This window comes from Scyliorhinus torazame, chromosome 15, assembly GCF_047496885.1.
Source record: "Scyliorhinus torazame isolate Kashiwa2021f chromosome 15, sScyTor2.1, whole genome shotgun sequence".
Classification (NCBI taxonomy): domain Eukaryota; kingdom Metazoa; phylum Chordata; class Chondrichthyes; order Carcharhiniformes; family Scyliorhinidae; genus Scyliorhinus; species Scyliorhinus torazame.
The window spans coordinates 105,584,992-105,605,815 of record NC_092721.1 but is presented as its reverse complement, the minus strand read 5'-3'; the positions used below and the strand labels follow the sequence as shown (position 1 = coordinate 105,605,815).

Here is a 20,824-nt window from a genome sequence, read left to right as displayed (position 1 = left end):
TCAAGGCTTTGTTGAGAAATAACACAATTATGTGAATACGTTTTAAACACAAGCTTTAAATGCAACATTTGTTTCTAATATTTTCCCTGGTAAACAGTTTAAAAATCTCGAAACATGCCATCAATGTTTATATTTTAAACTACGAAGTAGGAAAAATACTGGCAAATAATAAACGGTGACTGTATTTTCTCCAGCAGCTCACATTGTGTCATTTGGGAATTTCCTTACTGGTTACCATGCCTGTATGACATCAATAGCTTCCTTTGGGGATATTTTCATTTGAAGGCAGGGAACGGAGAAAATAAAACAATGAATTCAAATAATGTATTATGGGCAATTATTTCAATAAGTCATTACGTTTTCAATGAAGTCTAATCAGTAGGGTGTTGAAAAACATCAAGTAGGATTACAAAATGTCTTCCAGAATTGAAAAACACAAGACTGTCCTTGTCGTGACTCTCTCCTCCAGCAAAAGCCGTGTGCAATGTGGGGTCGGTCACGTGTCCACATCCGGCCTTGCCGGGAATCCACGTGGCCCGATGACATCGACGTCAGTCTCCTCCTGAGCCGCCACCCAGCCAATCACCACCGGAGGAATACAGAGAGACCAGAGCTCCCGCAGGAAGCACCAATCAGCTGTCGTACATCGTGGATCGTCACAATGCTGGCGCTAAATACTGCCCATGCAACCAATGGGATGCGGCCGGATTGTGTCGGTCAGGACGGCAGCCAATGGGTTCTGGATGTGATCACTCTCTATTGTGACGCCTGTGAATAGTTTAACTGGGCACGGCCGCCATTTTGTATTAGGAGAAGAGAGAGGATTGAGCTGTTGAGGGCAGTTTAGTATTGTTTTTCTCCTGTTTTTTTGAGGAAGGACTTCCACACCATGTGTAAATTTAGAACATAACTACTTGTATTCGAAGGGAATCCGTTCTTTTGTTAATTAAAAGCAATCAGCGAACGCAAGTTTAAAATTAAATCGTAACGACGATGGCGGAAGACACAGCCAAGGCGGACGCCTGTAAAGAATACCAGTCGTCGCTCGAAGACCTGACTTTCAACAGCAAACCCCACATCAACAACCTGACCATCCTGGCCGAAGAGAACCTGAAGTACTCGCTGGAAATCGTCAAGTTAATCGAAGCACAAATAACCAAGGTTTTTAAAATCAGTTTTTTTTTGTTTTTATTTTAATTTTTTTTGAGCTGAAAAAGGAATTCGGAGTTTTTTAAAAAATATATAAAAGTATTTGTTTGATGGTCGCCTCAGTGATCCGCCGAGTCTCTTTTCACCCGCCCCACACCCTCTCTGTCGGTGTTGTAATTGATCAAGATGGCGGCGAGGCCCAGGGCTGGCGCACAAAGGCCGAGCTTCCTCCCAACCGATCAGACGCCAGCCCGACCCAACGTGTTGGCCGCGTCTCATACTTTTAAAAAAAAAAAACCTTGGTGTTGTTTTTTAAAGAATCCACATTTTTCTTAATAAATAATCTCCTCCCGGGGCGCTGTTAGCCGAGGGCCGTTTTTTTTTAGATTTAGGTGTGGAGCGGAGCCCAAGTATTATTCAGGGCGAGTGAGGTTTCTGAATCGCCGCCCCGGAGCTGCTCCATCCTCACTCACTCCGGCCCAGCGGCTTGTTGCGGTTCAGACGCAAGATCCGACACTGTGCAAGAAAAGCTGCACCCACACCCAGACCGCAACAGACGCCATGTTGGTGTTATAATTACTTAGTCCACTAAACCTCTTGTTAAGCCTCGCGTGTTTAAATCGGGTATTTCTAGTGTTGACTTATACTTATTTATGTAGTTTAAATTTTGGAGTCCCGGAGAGAAATTGTCGCCCCATTTAAACCTTTGCGATCCGCTTTATTCGTCGTTAGTTAAGAGGTTCACGTTTTCTTGCTTACCTTTTAGTTTGAATATATTCCTAACGTAAATTGAAATTAATCGAACATAAACAATAGTGTAGTTGGGGGTTTGACTTTGTAACTGGGCCAGAGCTAGTTTTAAGTTCTTCAGACTAAGAGATGCGTTTAGTTCTTATTTAACGTGCTCTAAATGGTAAACTGTTTAAATGACTGGTTCTTTGAAAAAAATGTTAATAAAGAAAATGAAATACGTTCTTTTGTCTTATTTCTTTCGCAGACTTACAAGGTTTTCATTATAGTGTTTCATTGATTTTCTTTCAACAGCAAATTTATCACAAAACTGAATACTTATGGTGAGATGAGGACTTGTATGTATTTTAGGAAAGAAGGATGACACAATTCTATGGATCTGACCAGTTGCAGCATGACGATTGAAACTAAAAGATGCCTGTGAAGATTCAATTTCTGGACTGATATTCAGCTTCTGTTGTATTTTCCCATTGGTTTTGTTTCAGGTTCCTGGATTCTAGACACATCCATTTCAGTGACACCTTAAAATCACATCAGAAAAATCCACCCACAGCAATAGTGCTATAGATTCCGATTATTTTGCCATAAATCTATGATATTACCTTGCTCTAACCAACTTGGAACATATGGGTGCCAGAATAGAAGCAAGTGTAATTTTAACAACGCCACTTCTTTAGAACTGTTCAAATTCACTTGTTCAACCAATTTGAATTTGTTTTGCGGTTATGCAAAATGCACCATTTTTATTTCCATTCACTTGAGATTTTTTAAAGCCGTCTTTGTTTTAATTGAAGCGATAACTGCCATTAATTTGAAATATATTTACTAAATTTGAAGCAGTTATTTTGGACCAGATCAGGCATTCTTGATTAGTCCTTGGATCAATTTGCCATTTCCGTTAATGATGCTTTTACACAACAGATTTGCACTGGTATATATTTTATAGGGCTAGACCAGCGTTAGGACTGTCCTGCCTCAAAACAGTTAATCAAGCGCAATGACCTTGAGTTGAGGCATAATTTCAATTTTGCACTAAGCCTATTTAACATTAGGCAAAAAACACAAGATTAGCTGATTTTTATAATTTTGCTATGAATCCTCAGCCCACTTGAGTGTTCAGTTTTGTTGATCTCTGTTGAAAGTGTTCTTGATTTTTAAGCAAAAGTTGCTGGATCAAGTTGGGTGCCGCAACTGGTGCTTGTGCTGTTGCAAACTACTTCACTAATGTGATGTTTCTGGTCCTGGATTTACACCGGTGGCCATTTTCACCTGACAATGGCTTAATGACCATGACATTAGTTTCACCTTCTGGATCCAACTGCCTTTCCTGGTTTAGTTTCGAAAACAAAAATGACCAATTCCCTAAAATTAATTTAATGAATTATTATGGTGCCTATAGCTTGTGTGCCACTTTCACTTAATTAATTCCACTTTCACTTAATTCTCCAACTCGATGGAATTGATGTGTGACGTTCTTGTTGTCTGCATAAATAGTTCACTTCTGTAATTCCTTCAGTATATCACTGGAATAGGAACCAAGCTCAATAAGGTAAACTGGCATTCTCCATAGAACCCGATAATCTTTTATATTCATCCACAATATTTTAATAAAATCGTTAACCTTCATTTTAACATTGCTGAGCAACATCTCTGTTTTTATCAATTGAAAAATATTGCCAGTCTCTTGTGATTAAACACAATCCTTTCTTGGCGCAGGAGGTATATGATACCTGCCCTACACCCAATTTTTTTGACCTGTCCATATTCCTGCTGTTCTTGCACTGGAAACTCCCATTTGACTCTTCATAGTGGCGCTAATATCTCAACAGCCTGATATATTCTTGAACTTGTTTAGTTCCAGCAATCTTGGAGTTGAAGGGACAAATTGCTGAAATCGGCATTTTCCTTTCTAAAAGCACTATGGGTGTGGTGTTCCTGCACCACATGGACTGCTGTGGTTCAAGAAGGCGGCTCACCTCCACCACCTTGAGGGCAATCATTGATGGACAACAAATGCTGGCCTAGCCTGGGGTGCCCTCATCCCACGAAATAAATTGAATATGAAAGTTTACTCTTGGCTAAAGAGATTCCTATTGTGGATCACTTGCAGCGCATAACCAGAATGGCCACAATTGGCACCTGACCATGATACACTCATACATTAAATGGGAAATTAATTGCAAATGCTAACAGCGTTGCCTGATTCATATTTTGGGCGTTACACGGTGTCATTTCACCTTAATGTGTGCTTCATGGATGTGGTGAAAATCATTTTCGACTAAGATTTGAAGGAAATGGGGAAGGATTAGTTTTTTAACCAAGCTTTGCCTGACCAGGAGTTATGTATTTAAAGAAATGCTTCAATAAATGAAGACCTCTTCGTAACTTACCAAGGGGAGAATTGGTGGAGGTTATGTTGGGTGTTTGCTCGTTCTAAACATCTTCCAAGCTGCATTGTATTTGCGTATAGTCATGCCTGCTGGATCTTTACTCCAGACCAACCATACCAAAGTACATTTGATTGGGGAAAGTTAAGTGACTAACTACATGACATTTTAAGCAAATAATGCCAATTATTTTTTTGTGGCTGCCATATTGCAGCTAGACCCTTTGACTCAAAATGGAAGGTATTTTTGCACTTGGTTCACTAGCAGTTAACACCACAATAGCCTCCTCAATCCAGGTTCTATAAACTTATCAAAATTGGACTTGGCCTGAATGGACTCTGATTTCCAGGAGCAGTGATAAACTAGTTCTAGAGGCTGTTAGAGTGCTTAATAAATAATTGCTACAGTGCAGCATATTACTGCATGTTTTATATTTACAACCCTAGATGTGGCCATTATGGTGTTTAAATTGCAAGGTCAGCAAACCATTGAACTGTAAGGATGCACATCTATTTCTGTACATCATATAAAATAAACATAATTTATAATGGGAGTATTCAAATGATGCAGAATTAAGTTCTCGAAGGCAGGTGGGATTATAAAAGATGTTGGAAGTTGCTCATGTGCACGGTTAAAAACGACATTTACATTCTACTACAGAATGCCATTGGTCTGTTGCCACAGCCTGTGCCCATTCCACATTTGCAATGTCACATATTGTCTTCAAGAAAGCCATGAACTGCAGTGGAGAAGATATTAAATGGAGTCTCATGGCGAATGAGTTAACTTTTTTTGCTTTTGATGTAACATGCTAAATGAGATTATATATCTTATTCCGGTTCCATGTTTTTTTTGTTCTCAAATGGTGTGTTCAGCTTGCACCTACAGATGTAAATCTAACGACATTTCAAATAATGTCCTGTTGCTTTTGTCTTGAGGTGTTTTGGTGGAAGGAAATTAAGCTGGAGGTGACAAATACGGTGCATTTAAAAATTAAACCATTGAGTTGGAATGGATGTAGGCTAGCCTGGAGCATCATCGACATTACTTTTGTAAACAAGACTGAAAAATGCAAGAAGAAGAATGTCAAAAGATATGGTTCTGAACTTTTAACCTGCACTATTCTGCAGCCCATCTCCAATGTCAAGTATTCAATAAGCAATACTATTTTGGACTGAGGTCAGCATCAGATGGTCAACTTCCAAAATTCACTTGACAGCCAACAAAATGAAAGCTCAACTGTGCAGTTGCACAACTGTTTCCTGGCTTTGAATCTGTGGGCTGATGTGCATTTATGTACCTCTCCATTGGCCAGAAAACAGTGTAGTAACTTCAAGCTACCACTTTTTGACTCCCAACCGATCCAAAGGTGTTTAATGTTATTACATGAAGATTAGCTTGCTGTACCATCGAAATGTACAGATAAATGCACTGCTGTTCATTTTATAAATAGCTCAATTAACGAAACGTTGATTTTTGGATTTTTCAATATTTTGCAGCTGATCAAAATTTGTGTGCAAGTTATGTAATCCTGGTGTAGAATCTTTATGCAGATTTTTTTGGTATAGAGAAACTAAGGTTATTTCACAGAGTACCCTGTCTAACTAGGGTGGATGTCATGTACTTTCTGCATTTGTGTTGCAGGTGGTCACCTTTCAGTGAAGTATTATGATGCATGCGTTTGTTTATCAAAATCCATTAAACATTTTGACGTTGAGCTGCATTTTAAAAAAAAAACACAAATAATTAGACTTTGTTTTTGTGGAAGGGAATTGTGTGCAGAACTGAATTAACACACAGTTGTGTCTACTGGTGTCCCATTCTCCTCCAGAGTAGTGGGCCATAATCCTTCAGAACTGATGGAAATCAAGAGCAGTAGATTCCAGATTTGACCATAGTGGCTTATGCTGATAAGGTGGCCTTAGGTAGTTACGCCTTAGTTGACTGCATCATTATTGCACTAAATAGGAAAAGCAACCAGAACATGTTGGAAAATGTGAATTTTGGATGGGGGCAAGATTGATGATGGCAATGATGCTCCATGTGGTTGAATCTCATGCCAACACAAGTTTAATTCATTGGTCTGGATGATAGTTGAGTTGTCTTCATGATGAGAAGGTACGCGAAAGATCAACAGGATGTCAACACTTGTTTGCCTTTCATATGGAATTCTAAATTCAATTTGAAGGGGAGAAATTGATAGAACAATTAACTATATTTGCATGAAAGTAATTGGGTAACATATGGGTGCATTATCAAAATGTTTTATTCACTGAACAAAGCGAGTTGAAATGTCCAATTATGAAGTACCGTTGCTCCTGATGGTACTTCATCAACTTTTTGTTTCAAACTTTTTAAAATAATTTATATCACATTCAAAATTGGAAATGTTGATCAATAAAGTTTAGATTAGAGTATAGTGTGTGTATATTACCATTTTATGTTAACTCCGTCCTCATGTGGAAGGTGGTTAATATTAGGAAGCTAAATTGTAGAATTGCTGATGTTTGGGTGCAATGGCAATTGCACTTCACTAATTCGATTAACCATAGAATATATCCTTTGAGAAAATGCTTCTTTGCAAATAACTGCAAGGACGATGGAGACCATAGTAGCTTGAGCACAATCCTTTTGGGTCTGAAGGCACACATTTCAAATAATGTAAACTTAAAATCAGATTTTACTTGGTTTTAGCTGGAAAAAAAATAGTTTATACCAATAATTAATCATGCAACTGATTTCTGCTGTAGCTCAAATGAAGAATGGCTGGCAAATCGCACTGTAAATCTTCAGCTAAAAGTTTCAGATACTCTTAAGCACATGGAAGATCTGCTTTGAAGCACCACAGGTGGAAGTGATATAATAGACGTGTGTCTATTCTAGATAAGGCTTTCAGTCACTCGACTTCTGTGATTGAAAAATTCTCTTAAATATTTGTCAATGACCAAACTCTGAAGTTGTTTGCACAGCCACTGTCAAGTAACTGAATTGGTGTACTTTTATTTAAGGAATTGCAGATTTCTAGGACAGTTTTGCAAGCAACTGCAAACATCTTCCAATAAAATATTTCATGTGTCATTGTGATTTAAAAACGAATGCCTTGTCCTGATTGTTTTTCTTTGTTTTCCTAATGTTCTGAGTTTTCCTATTGCTGCAGGCCCCAGCTTCAGAGAAGCTCCCAGTAATGTACCTCATGGATTCCATTGTGAAGAATGTTGGAGGAAGCTATATTTCACTGTTTGCTCAAAACTTAAGTCCTATATTTTCTAGTGTTTTTGAAAAGGTATCTATACTTTTGTCATTAGATTAAATCTGAATAACATTGTATTTAACTGTTTTGATAAGTAGATATCTCTGAACTTATTAATGGAAGATGTGTACATTTATTTATGTAGGTGAGATGTGTCGGTTATCTTTTTCAGTCTTTTTGTACAGTCTGGTGCTGGATGGAAAACGAGTCTATTCCAACATCACTCTTCACTTGTCTAGATTGTTTATGTTGGAACTATGAAAGTGTGAAGGAAATTTATTTCCTTGTTTTCCACCACTCCCCCATCCACTCAAGTTTATCAATATAACTGCTGGTTGAAAAAGGTTAAACCTTTCAAACTATTTTACATTGGATAGAATTAAGTTAATGTTGAATAATGATCCTGCTGATTGTTAACGGAGACTGAATAATTATTGGTAATTGAAATCTTGTGGCTCCTAATTTAAGTTGTATGTTAATATAGTTTTGTCAAACAGGCCCCACTTCAGCTAGCCTTGAACCTATATAGATGCATTATTTATGCTCAGTGCATATATCCCAATGCAAATTTTCATTTACCCTTATTGTTTAGATGAATTAGAACTATATTCAATACACCTATTTTGCGCTATCCTTTTATGACTACAGCTAATATGAAGAATCAGCACAAAATGCATTACAATGTTGATGGTTGGTATTTAAAAATAAATTATTAAATAATTTGCAGCAAACTAAAAATGGCAGTTTAGTGGAAATATAGACTGAAGAATTACCAAATAAGAGAGAACACTTATTTGAAAGAGGTCACCGATTTGAGACATTGGGCAATTGCATCTCTGCATATAGTTGGGTGCTTTTGCAGTTCTCACTGAAATCATTATGCAATTTTTGTAATTGTTTTGTCTCATTCAAGCCACTTAGTCTTACCGTTCCCATTTAGAAGATAATTTTTCTCTTGTGCTTATCAAAGTGATGTAACTAGGGAATTAAATCATTCACTAGTTAGAGACCTAGTGTTAGCGTCCAGGACTCCAGATGCAATATAGAGCCCTCTGCTTTGACACAACAGTTTATTTGGCCCTAACTTGCCCCTGCACCAGCATAACCATTTTCCCATTTCACTCCCCAGCCAATCTGGGGTCGAGTGGGATTGCCAGTGCCTACTAAATTAGAGTTTTGTGGAATTGAAAAGGCTCACATTTATTTCGCAGGTTCCTTGTAGACAGAAGAAACTAGTCCCATCAGTCTGGGCTGGATTTGAACCCAGAGATAAAAGACCGTCTAAATCAATCACACCATCCTGTTCTCTTTCCAGGCTGGTATATTCAATTATAGCCTGATTAAATCCATTTGACAAGTTGAATTCAAGTACAATAATAAACCTATAGGTGCCCTGGTGAATGATATTGTGTCATAATATGCTGGACTATAATCCTGGTTGTACAAACTTTCTTATTACAAATAAACATTTCAAGTTTAGCTCGTCATACTGTGCAGTGTTGTATCCTAGGCATTCCTCTCCTGTGGACACAAGGAAACTATATTTTGGGTAATCTTGTGCTCTGACTGAAAGCTTGGTTGAGTCAAAATCAGTTAAACTAACTTGCCTGAAAAAAATAAAACTAGAGTGCAGTTACTTCATAAGTGCACATGAATCATTTAAAAACAACGATGGAGGCAATTGCTTAGATATCAAGTGCCCACTCCAAATGTGGAATTTTAAGTATAACCTTCAACTGATGGAATAGAGGAGCTAATCACTGGCTGGTTTAGCACACTGGGCTAAATCGCTGGCTTTAAATATGACCAAGGCAGGCCAGCAGCATGGTTCAATTCCCGCATCAGCCTCCCCGAACAGGCGCCGGAATGTGGCGACTAGGGGCTTTTCACAGTAACGTCATTGAAGCCTACTTGTGACAAGCGATTTTCATTTCATCCAGCAAAAACAAAATTCTTTGACCGATTTTGAAATTTGTCAAAGCAGATTTTAAATTAGTGTGCTTCGTCATGAACAGATGTATCTTTCAGGATCTGTATAGGTATGTTTATAAGAATATATAAAAGGCATTTAACATTGCATAAAGCTGGATTAATGTTTTGTTCTTAGGTGGATGAGAGCACTAGAAAAAGTTTGTTTAAATTGCGCTCTACATGGGATGACATGTTTCAACTGACGAAACTATATGCCTTAGACGTCAAAGTCAACAAACTAGATCCTGCATGGCCTATTAAGCCTTTGCCACCAAATGTGAATAGTTCAAGCATTCATGTAAATCCCAAGTTTTTAAACCGATCGGTAAGTATTACAGGAATTTCACCTCTAACATAAGGAACATGTACAGCTTATGTTACTCATCCAAGTTGATTTAATGTGGTTGCCAAAATTAAACGACATGAGTGTTAATAAAGACAATTTGCAAAATGTTGTGGTGCTTCTCTTATTTGGCATTTCTTTTTGTAGCAGTTCCTTGGAGAATTGTAGAATACCCTGGTCATAACTTCACTTTCTCCTTACTCGTAGCTTGAAGAACCTACCACCTCAAGTTCCACTGTTACTCCTGTAAACTCAGCTAAACAAAACATTGCTGACTCTCAGAAAAACGTAACACAGGAGCAAGAGCAGTTTATAAGACAACAGCTGTTAGCAAAACAAAAACAGTTACTTGAATTGCAACAGAAGAAATTGGAGCTGGAATTAGAGCAGACGAAGGCACAGCTGGTAAGTTCGCAGTACTAATCACTAAATGTCATGGCAATTTCTGTAGTGGTTAAAACATTGAAGTTCAATGGGACAGTTACCTATTACCCGTGGTAAGTTTTTATTTCAGATACTGGAATTTGAATACAATACCATTACTTCTATGAGAGGAGCAAAATTGAGGCTTAAAAATTAGTACCTCGAGTCAAAATCGGGGTTGCTTTTCTGATTTGGCTGCTACCATTTAAGTTCCATTCCTAATTTCCCTGGTTTGAAATGATGACTTGCAGGAGTGCTGGCAGACTAATATTAAGTGTAAAATAAGCAATTCTTCATCTAAGAGCTCAAGACTGGGCATGTTATTTAATAGTGGAGGACATCACAACTCCCAATAGTCATTCCGTGTTAATCCGGCTGCAGTTACTAATCACCGATCAGAAACAAGGGATTCTGGAAGACATTCCTTTTTTGGCCTGGGTCGCTGAGTCATTGATCACACCACAATAGTCTCCCAGACTGAAACAAGCTAACTCAAATCACTAGGAACTTTTTGGAACTGAGCAATGAAACATCATGTTGGTGGGGTTGTATTAATTAACCAAGCTGCTTTGCAGTGTGCGTTTAAGGCTAATAATACAGATACACCAATCCTGTAGCAGTATTGTAAGTATGGTGAAACCAAATTTGCATTAACTGCATAAATACAGGTAGAATGGATAATTGAGCTCATTGCAAAACGTTTAAATTTGCACGGCACCAAAGTTTACAAGTATGAGGCAACAATTTTCTTTCATTTGGTGGTGAACCACATAATGACCAATTGAGGACTGGCTGACAACAAATTTTCATCTTGTCCATTATGATAGAACCATATAATGTAATGTGCTTTGGTGGCATTTGCAGTTATATTTGCTTATAAAGAGCATCATAACAGGATCTGTAGTAATTGGTAAATCTTTCCTCGTTCTAAATTGACTCTGGATGGGGTTCCATCTCCAAACAGCATACACTTTAGGTAAGATGGGGAGAGTTTGCACGTTCTCCCCGTGTGTGGGTTTCCTCCTATGGTCCAAAGTTAGGTGGATTGGCCATGCCAAAATTGTCCCTTAATGTCCAAAGATGTACCGGTGAGGTGGGGTTATGAGGAGTTTAACCTAGACGGGATGCTCTTTCAGAGAGTAGGTGCAGAGTCAATGATCTGAATAGCCTCCTGCGCTCTAGGGATTCTATGTGATTGGCAGAGTAAAACATTCAAGAATATGGATAAAAATACAGATTGCGAGTGCACCTTTGTGCAAGAATGACCCGGGAATGGTCCCTCGTGTGTTCAGTTCTGCTCCCGTAGTCACAAGATTACGATTAGTAACAATGGGGCCACAAGAAACTGACACTTTTAATTGCCATACCCCATTCACATCTATGAAAATTGGCACTTGACAATTGTACTTAAAACCCCACCAAATTTCTTCCTCCCTTCGGTTCTGAAGAACTCTTATTCAACTCTAAACATTAACTCTGTTTCTGTCTCCACAGATGCTGCCAAACCTGCTGTGTATTTCCAGCACTTGTTTTTATTTTAGTTGAGGTTTATTGGGTGCGCCAAGTATCGGAATGGTTTCTGGTCAATGTGCCCCCAACTGATCTGGTGGAGTTAAAATGCATAACGTTACTTTATGAAGCCAGATAAAAGTTTCTCAAAACCAGATATATCTGAACTACATGACACCCTTATTGAGCCTTCAATGCAAAGAAGACCCTAAAGCAATTGAATACACATAATGAAAGAGTATTAAAACTTCCCAAGATTTGGATTTAATTTTCTCATGTTGATGGTTACTAATTCATTTAAGGCAACAGTTGTGTCGGTTCTGCCTTTTGGTCCCTTATCCAAGTGGCTGTTGTATGGCAGGAAGGAATTTGTGGGGCTATCACACTTAACTGATGAAGAACAGTTTTGAATTAAACATCCATAAAAATGGTTTGAAGTGTTAACACTGCAACTCCAGGACCTTTTGAGTAGGTAGATATACAAACTCCAGTTAGCCACTGTAATTGTAATGGGTTACATCAGTTGGGGGGGGGGGGGGGGGGCGTTACTACTAAATAATGCCAAGTCTGGGCTGAAGGAGATGTGCAAAATGAATTATCTTCACGTAGATCATAGAAGTTATATCAGATCCAAATCAGGACCTGTCAGAAAATTTGAGAAACAAAATCAAATTTTCTGTTTTTTGTGACTTTGGCAAAGTTGGTACAACAATATTGCCCATCTCTAATCCTAAAATGGTTGCAAGCTGCCTTCTGAATGGGCTCAATAGCGATGAAAGGCAATAATAAACAGGTTATATTTTATTTTCTGGGATGAATACTGATGGGAAAGCCAACATTTATTGCACACCCCTAATTGCCCTTAGGATCGTGATAGGCTACCTTCACGAGCTGCTGCAACCCATGTGATGTAGATGTGCCCATAATGCTGTTAGGGAGGGGGTTGTGGGGTTTTGGCCTCGCAACAAAGTATCTCAATACAGTCCTACCAGGATGATGCAAATGATTTTTTTTAAAGATAAATTTAGAGTACCTAATTATTTTGTTCCAATTAAGGGGCAATTTAGCATGGCCAATTCACCTACCCTGCACATCTTTGGGTTGTGAGGGTGAGGCCCACGCAGTCACTGGGAGAATGTGCAAACTCCACATGGACAGTGACCCCTGGGCCAGGATCGAACCCGGGTCTTCAGCGCTGTGAGGCAGCTGTCTAACCACTACGCCACTGTGCCGCCCCTCGATGGAGTGTATGATTTGGAGGAGAATTGCAGCATCTGCTGGTCTGATGCCCATGTCCTTTTAGGTGGTAGAAGTTGAGGGTTTGGAAGGTGCAGTCCCTTCCTTCACACTCATGACACCTGTGCCTTGTAGATGGTGGACAGGCTTTGGGGAGACGGGAGATGAGTTACTTGTCACAGAATTTCCAGTCTCTGCAGTGTTTATGTGGCTGGACCAGTTCAGTCTTTTTATCAATAGTAAACCCAAGAATAGAATCTCTAGTGCAGAAGGAATCCATTTGGTCCATTGAGATTGACACTGACCCTCCAAAAGAACACCCTACCTGGCCTACTCCCCCAGCCTATGCATTGATTATGGCCAATCTACCTAATCTGCAAATCTTTGGACCGTGGGCGCAAACTGGAGCACTCGGAGGAAACCCACGCAGACATGAGAAGAAGATGCAAACTCCACAGTCACCCAAGGCCTGGTGCTGTGGGGCAGCAGTACTAACCCTTGTACAATTTAATCTTGTGGAAAGGTGATCAGGTTCTTTTTTTTTCTAGATGGTCATTGCCTGGCACTTAAAGCAGCAAGTAACATTCCTGCCACACATCAGCCTAATTCTGAATGTTGAGGTATGTCTGTAGCATGTGGCTACAGACTGCTTTGGTATCTGACCAGTTATGAATGGTACTGAAAACTAGAGCATTAGCGATCATCCCCATTTCTGACATTGATGTCAAGAAGGTAATTGAAGCAACTGAAGCTTGTTGAGCCTTGGAGACTTTGAGGAGCTCCTGGACTGAGAGCTTGTCACTGGAACTACGAATGCTCAGTATCATAATCTTTATTGTCACAAGTAGGCTTACATTAACGCTGCAATGAAGTTACTGTGACAGGCCTCTAGTCGCCACGTTCCGGCACCTGTTCGGTTACACAGAGGGAACATTCAGAATGTCCAAATGACCTAGCAAGCACATCTTTTGGGACTTGTGGGAGGAAACCCACGCAGACACAGGGAGAACGTACAGACTCCAGACAGTGACCCAAGCCGAGAATCGAACCTGGGACTCTGGAGCTGTGAAGCAACAGGGCTAACCACTGCTACCGTGCCGCCCAGGGTTGCTAGTCCATTACCACTAGGCCACTTTGACTTGGTGATTCGTATTATTGTCCTTAGTTCAATTGGAAGTACGAATACAATTCAACCCAATCGTTTTTTAAATTCTTGTTTTACTAATTACCAGTCTGTAAAAATGGTTGCTGTTTTGCTCAAATTTCGAAGGTAGGCTGGTGATAGCTTTTGCCACAGAAGTAGCAGTGATTGAGGTTCTTATGGAAAATCTTGGGTTTGTGACCGTTCAATTGAAATTCTAATGGTGCCTGACAGAAGAAATTATCTTTGGAGGAATTTGTCAGAACCGGACTGGATATTTGTGTCTTCATTTGACACAACCCAAGCAGTAGAAAGCATAATGTTCAGTAGGGAAAGGGCTTATTCTATTTGTGCTTGGAACTACTACTGATAACATAAACGGGGTTTCTAGTTGGCATCTGTAAAGCAGAGCAACCGGAAAGAACCTTTAAAGCTAAATTCTATCTTGCGTTTCAAATTGCCCATCACTCAGTAAAGTGCATTTTAAACAAAGCTAAGTGGTTCCTGATCAGATTGAACATTGTGGAAGTTTGCATTATATTAATGCAGATGCAATTAGTCCTATTCCATAATATGGTCAATGGTGTTAACATTGCAGATTCAGGAGCAAGTGGTAGGCTGAGGAAAGGAAAAGTAAACTGCCATTGGCAAAAAACGATCACTTAGTCATAGAGTCGTACAGTACAGAAGAGGCCCTTCAGCCCATAAATCTGCACTGATGAAACAACACTAAATCTACACTAATCCCACTTTACAGAGCTTGGCCGAAAGCCTTGAATGCTATGACCTTTCAAGTGTTCATCCATGTATTTTTTTTAAAGTTGAGGTTTCCGGCCTCTACTACCCTCCCAGGCAGTGCATTCCAGATTCTCAACGCCCTCTGGGTGAAATTGTTATCCTCAAATCCTATCTAAACCTCCTGCCCCTCACCGTAAAATTATGCCTCTTGTTAACTAAGGGGAACCGCTGCTTCCTATCCATCCTGCCCATACCCCCCAATCTTATACCTCAGTCAGATTTCCCTTCAGCCTTCTCTACTCTAAAGAAAACAAGGCAAGCCTATTAAGCCTCTCTTCATAGCTCAAATGTTCCATCCCAGGCAACGTACTGCTCAATCTGACCCCCTCAAGTGCAAATACATCCTTCTATAGTGAGGCGACCAGAACTGCAGACAGTTCTCCAGCTGTGGCCTGCCCAAAGTTTTTTTTTTTAATTTTAAAGAATCCAATTCTTTTTTCCAATTAAGGGGCAATTTAGTGTGGCCAATTCACCTACCCTACACATCTTCGGGTTTTGGGGTGAGACCCACGCAGACATTGGGATAATGTGCAAACTCCACATGGGCAGTGACCCGGGATCGAACCCGGGTCTGCAGCAGTGCTAGCCACTGTGCCGCCCCTGTCCTAACCAAAGTTTAGTACAGCTCCAATCTCCCTACTCATAATCTATGCCACGACTGATACTGATAAAGGTAAGTGTCCCGTATACCTTCTTAACTACCCGTAACCTGTTTTCCACCTTGAGGGATCTGTGGGCAAGCACCCCAAGATCCCTGTGTTCATCTTAAGCTTTCTAGTGTCCCCTCATTCAACGAGTGCTCCCTTGTTACTTCCAAAGTGCATCACCGTACACCTTTCAGTGTTAAGTACCTTCTGCCACCGATCTAACCAACCTGTCTATATCTTCCTAAGACCTTCTTCCTCACTATTAACCACACTGCCAATCTTTGTGTCATCTGCAAACTTGCTTAACAGGCTTTGCTGAAAACCATCTAAACTACATCGACTGCACTAAACTATACACACACGATCACAACCTCAAAAAATTAACCATGACCTCCCTCTGACAAATCCATGCTGACTATCCCTGATCAAATTGCCTCTCTCAAGTAGAGATTAATTTTTTCCTTAAATCTTCTCCCAAGTTTCCCTACCACTGATGTGAGGCTCACTGGTCTGTAATTCCCTGGTTTACCCCTACCACCTATCCTGAAAAATAAGAAATACGTTATCTATTCTCCTATCCTGGCACTTGCCCTGTGGCCAGAGGAATTAAAGATTTGGATCCGAGCTTCTGATTTCCTCCCACAGCAACCTTGGATTTAACTCATCCAGACCTGGGGATTTGTCCACTTTTAAGCCTGCCAAAACCTCTTAATATCTCCTCACTCTCCTGTGTTGAGCTATTCAAGAACTTCACAGTCCTCCCCAAATTCTGTGCCTGTATCATCCTCCAAGTGAAGACATGTGAAGTGGTTGTGTAACACCCAACTAATGTCCTCTAGCTCTACACTTTCCCTAGTTATCCTCTTCCCCTTAATGTCCTTATAGAATATCTTGGGATTCTCCCTGATCCTTCCTGCTAGTCCTTTTCCATGTCCCCTCTTTGCTCTTCTAATTGCATTCTTAAGTTCCCCCCGTACTTCCCATACTCCACTCAGGCCTTTGCTGATTTCCTCCCTTTGTTCCTGCCAAAAAGCCTTTTCTTTCATATCCAGTCCTGAATATTCTTAGACCGGGTTCTCTGTGCTTAATACTTCTACATTTCTTTTTAAAATAAACTTAGAGTATCCAATTATTTTTTCCAATTGAGGGGCAATTTAGTGTAGCCAATTCACCTACCCTGCGCATCTTTTTGGATTGTGGAGGTGAGACCCATGCAGACACGGGGCGAATATGCAGCTCCTACATTTCACCCTAAAGGGAGCATTCTCTCCTCCTCCCTCTCTCCACCCCGCCCCCCCCCCAACCACCACCACTACTGTTTTCGAACAAGAAGCTGTTCCCAGTCTACTTTGGTCAGATCCTGCCTTATTCTAAATCATTCCTTCCTCCAATTCGAAACTTTTTGCAGACCATTTTTAAAATTTTCTATAGCACATTTAAATATTGCTGCATTGTAGCTGTCACTAAATTGCTCCCCCCATTGCCACCCAAACACCTAACCAGCTTCATTCCCCAGAATTGGATCCAGCACTTTCATCCTTGTTGGACCATCTACATATTGACATTAAAAAGCTCGCCTGAAGAAATTTGCCCCCTCTAAAGCCTTCTGCACTCTGACTCTCCCAACTAATGTTGGAAGTTGAAATCCCCCATTACACACCTCGGTGAATTGTCTACATATCTGCCCCTCTATTGCCTGCTGACTGTTTAGGGGCTTATAATACCCAGCAATATGACTTCCCCCCCCCCCCCCCTTATTCCTAAACATTATCCAGAAAGCTTCATTTGAAGATCCTTCCAAAATATCGTCCCTCCTTACTGCAGTGATAATGCAACAAGGCCTCTTTACATCCTCTCCTGTCTCGCCTGAAGATCTTGTACCCCGGAATGTTGAGCAGCCAGTCCTCAACCTCTGATAGCAATAATATCACAATTTTGCGTGTCAGTTCACCTCTGAACTCATCAGACTTATAATACTCATAGCATTAAAGTAGTGGCCATCCAATTGGAACTCAACATGGTTGAACTCCCTCTTGTCCTGGAGTGAAGGTTTCTTTAGAGCAAGGAGGAAGGGGGGAAAAAATCTCACTGCCCCAGTGCAAAGTTCTGGGTCTGGGTTGATGCTTGGGATTGTGACTTAATTCATATTCTAAATGGACTGAATCTTTTTAAAATAACAGAAGGATCATTATAGAAAGTAACCAACTCTTTTAAAAAAACTCAAATGATAGAAACTGCAAATGGGTAAATATAAATAAAAATAAACTGCCCAAAATGCATCGATCAGTCAACGTTTATAGAAAAGAGCAATTAACATTTTGATTTTGTAGTTTTGCCAAAGGATTATTACATCCAAAGTGTTCTCTATATTTTTTTCAAATGTTGACGTCTTTAACATTGTGTTCTAGTTCTTCGTGTTAACTTGTGACAAGTAATGAAAATTTCTTTTGTAGAATAATTGCTTTAGATTTACTAAAAATATGTTTTTGGTGTGCATGTAAGAAAACATGTCTTTGTATTAAGAACTTAATACAAATGCTTGCATTCCACATTTCCGTGTTTTTTGGCCTGTATTTTTATACAAAATGACTCTTATGTTCCTGGCATTTTACTTCTATAATTGTATTTTTCCTCCCTCCCCCATTTAGATTGCCTCACTTGCTTCCCAACATCCTATTCCTGATTCTGCGGTGACTCTTGGACATTCCAAACTCCATGTGCCAATCACCAAGGTTTCTCCTATGCTTTCAATGGGAACAGCAAAGCCAACTCCAGCTACAGTTAGACCCTTACAGCAAGAATCAACGGAGTTAGAAAAATTTCAAGCAACACATCTCGGTGATACCAAAGTGTCAAACCGAGACCCTCGAATAAATAGGCTTAGTCAACAGTCAACTCATTCAAAAGATGCTGTTAAAAAAGAAGGCCCATTGCAAACGGAGAAACTAGAGAAAACTTCAGTGAGCAAAAGAAGTAGCCCAGCTGGGGGATCTTCTGACAGGACAGAAAATCAAATTGGTACATCAAAACAAAACAAAGATAAGACCTCTGAGAAATTGAGAAAGGAATCCAGAGCTTCAGAAGGAAAATCTAAATTGGTATCGCCAGTGAAAAATAAGTTGCCTGTGAAAAATGCTAAGAAAGTGGATACTGAGAAGGTAAAAATAGAAGTCGGTAAAAGAGATCCAAGATTGCGCAAGTCTTCTCAAGATAAGACTGATAAACTAGAAACAAAAGAAAAGAGGGCAAGTGCTGAAAAAAAAGTAGAGGATGACCAAAGTAAAGGGAGTGAACGTAAATCTTCAGTGATGAGAAATAAAGCGATCAATGGTGTTGTGATGAAAAATGAAAAGGATGGAAAAGAAATTGGAAGGGATGTTTCTAAATGTGGAGGATTTAATTTTAGATCACATTCTAGATCTTCACGATCACGGTCCCCAAGATCACACTCGCCAATATCACGGTCACCCGTATCACGCTCTACTAGACAAAGAGGGCGGCTGTCGCCAAAAAGGAGGCGTACAAGTGTTTCGCCACTTTCCAAAACACAGGACAAAGAAAAGTCAGCAAAGAGACCCCTGTCAGATGAATATAAACAGAATGCCAATAACTGGGAACGTCGAGATGTTAGAAAGAAAGGCAATACCAAACCAGAGGCAAGAGACCCAAGGAAATTGAAGAGATCACGGGAGGATAGATGTCAGGACTCCCAGGTTGCACGTCTTGAAAACAGGAATTCCCCAAGACGCTCTCCTGAGCCAAAGGAAAATGTAGAAAACTGGCATGACCAGCCATCTGCAAAAAGATGGAAGTCTGGATGGGAGGAAGCTAAAAGGTAAGTTCGGAATGCACGGGACCAGACCAGAAAGTTGATTGTAGTCCACGTGGTTACTATTTTCTTAACATCTGTCAATCATGCATTTTGTCAAAAAAAGCAAATTTTTTTTGAAAATGTCTTCCATCACATGGTTAACTGTTAACCATTATTAGCATGGAGTAATTAAATCTAAAACTATATGCCCATTTTTTTGTGCTCGATTTGCCCATACTCTAGTTCATTTCATTGGGTAGAGATAGTTTGGTGAGAGGACAGTAGATTTTCCTGGGGACTACACTGAGCCCACTTTTTCCACACTTAACAGTTTTCACTTCAGATTCTCCTGGTAGTTTCAGATCATGGATCTTCCAGAACAACACAGATACCATTATGTTCATCACACCCTTTTGATGAATTGCCCAATTATCCCATTCCACCATTCTTGAGCCCTGCAATTTGTTAATTAGCAAGTTGGAAACGCCAATTCTGAATAGTCATATTTTTCAACGCCACATTTATCTGCTAGTGAACATGTAGCATACAGTACTTGCTCCTGAAGTTTGTATTTTATCCCATCAGCTTTACATACAAAAATGTTAGTCCTGTTGATTGCAGTGTGTCAATAACTGGGAACGTCGAGATGTTAGAAAGAAAGGCAATACCAAACCAAAGGCAAGAGACCCAAGGAAATTGAAGAGATCACGGGAGGATAGATGTCAGGACTCCCAGGTTGCACGTCTTGAAAACAGGAACTCCCCAAGACGCTCTCCTGAGCGGCAGCAGCAGCCCTCAGCCCGATCCCAACAGCTTCTTTTGGTTGCATGCAACTTTATTTACTGTCTCGTTTTGGCACCTCGCATTTGTCTATATTAAATGATATCTGCCAGTTCGTAATTGACCTGCCTGTGTTCTGTTTGCTAAACCCCCATCACCCACACACATTTTGGATTATTAGCAATATAATTTAGTTCAAATTATAATATAAACAGAAAATGCTGGAAATGCTCATCTGAAAGATGTCGTATTCAACGTGAAATGTTAACAGTTTCTCCACTGATGTTGCCAGACCTGCTGAGTATTACCAGCACTTTGTGTATATTTCAGATTTCCAGCATCTGCAGTATTTTCCTTTTATTATAACTTACTATGTTCCTACTAACGTTTTATGTAGAAACCAAACACTTATTATTCTAGCAATAATCCTTGATACACCTGTCTTCTTCATTCTTCATACCTTTTGCATACCTGAGCTATGTGATGTAAAGTTGTCAACTTTTTTTTCTCATCGAGGAGTTGAGGCTTCTGCTAATTTTATGGCTGCTACCACATATTGTAAATAATGATATATTGTCAGTTGCTAATAAGCCATTTGAAGGAATTGAAAAACAGACTGAAGCTAAATA

At 39.9% G+C, this 20,824-nt stretch overlaps 1 protein-coding gene across 3 annotated transcripts in view; it reads left to right on the top strand.

Annotated features, from left to right (window-relative positions):
* The first annotated feature begins 720 nt into the window (after window positions 1–720).
* Window positions 721–20,824, top strand: part of pcf11 (PCF11 cleavage and polyadenylation factor subunit) — a 54,501-nt gene continuing 34,397 nt past the window's right edge. The window contains exons 1-5 of one of the 3 annotated variants that reach the window (XM_072476540.1): window positions 721–1,161; window positions 7,444–7,569; window positions 9,644–9,832; window positions 10,058–10,255; window positions 18,253–19,439. In XM_072476540.1, the coding sequence (XP_072332641.1) occupies window positions 994–1,161; window positions 7,444–7,569; window positions 9,644–9,832; window positions 10,058–10,255; window positions 18,253–19,439 (1,868 nt within the window). In that variant the 5' untranslated portion in view covers window positions 721–993. Of the gene's footprint in view, window positions 1,162–7,443; window positions 7,570–9,643; window positions 9,833–10,057; window positions 10,256–13,566; window positions 13,751–18,252; window positions 19,440–20,824 lie in introns of those variants that run through there. The other 2 variants (XM_072476542.1, XM_072476541.1) reach the window with 2 other exon arrangements.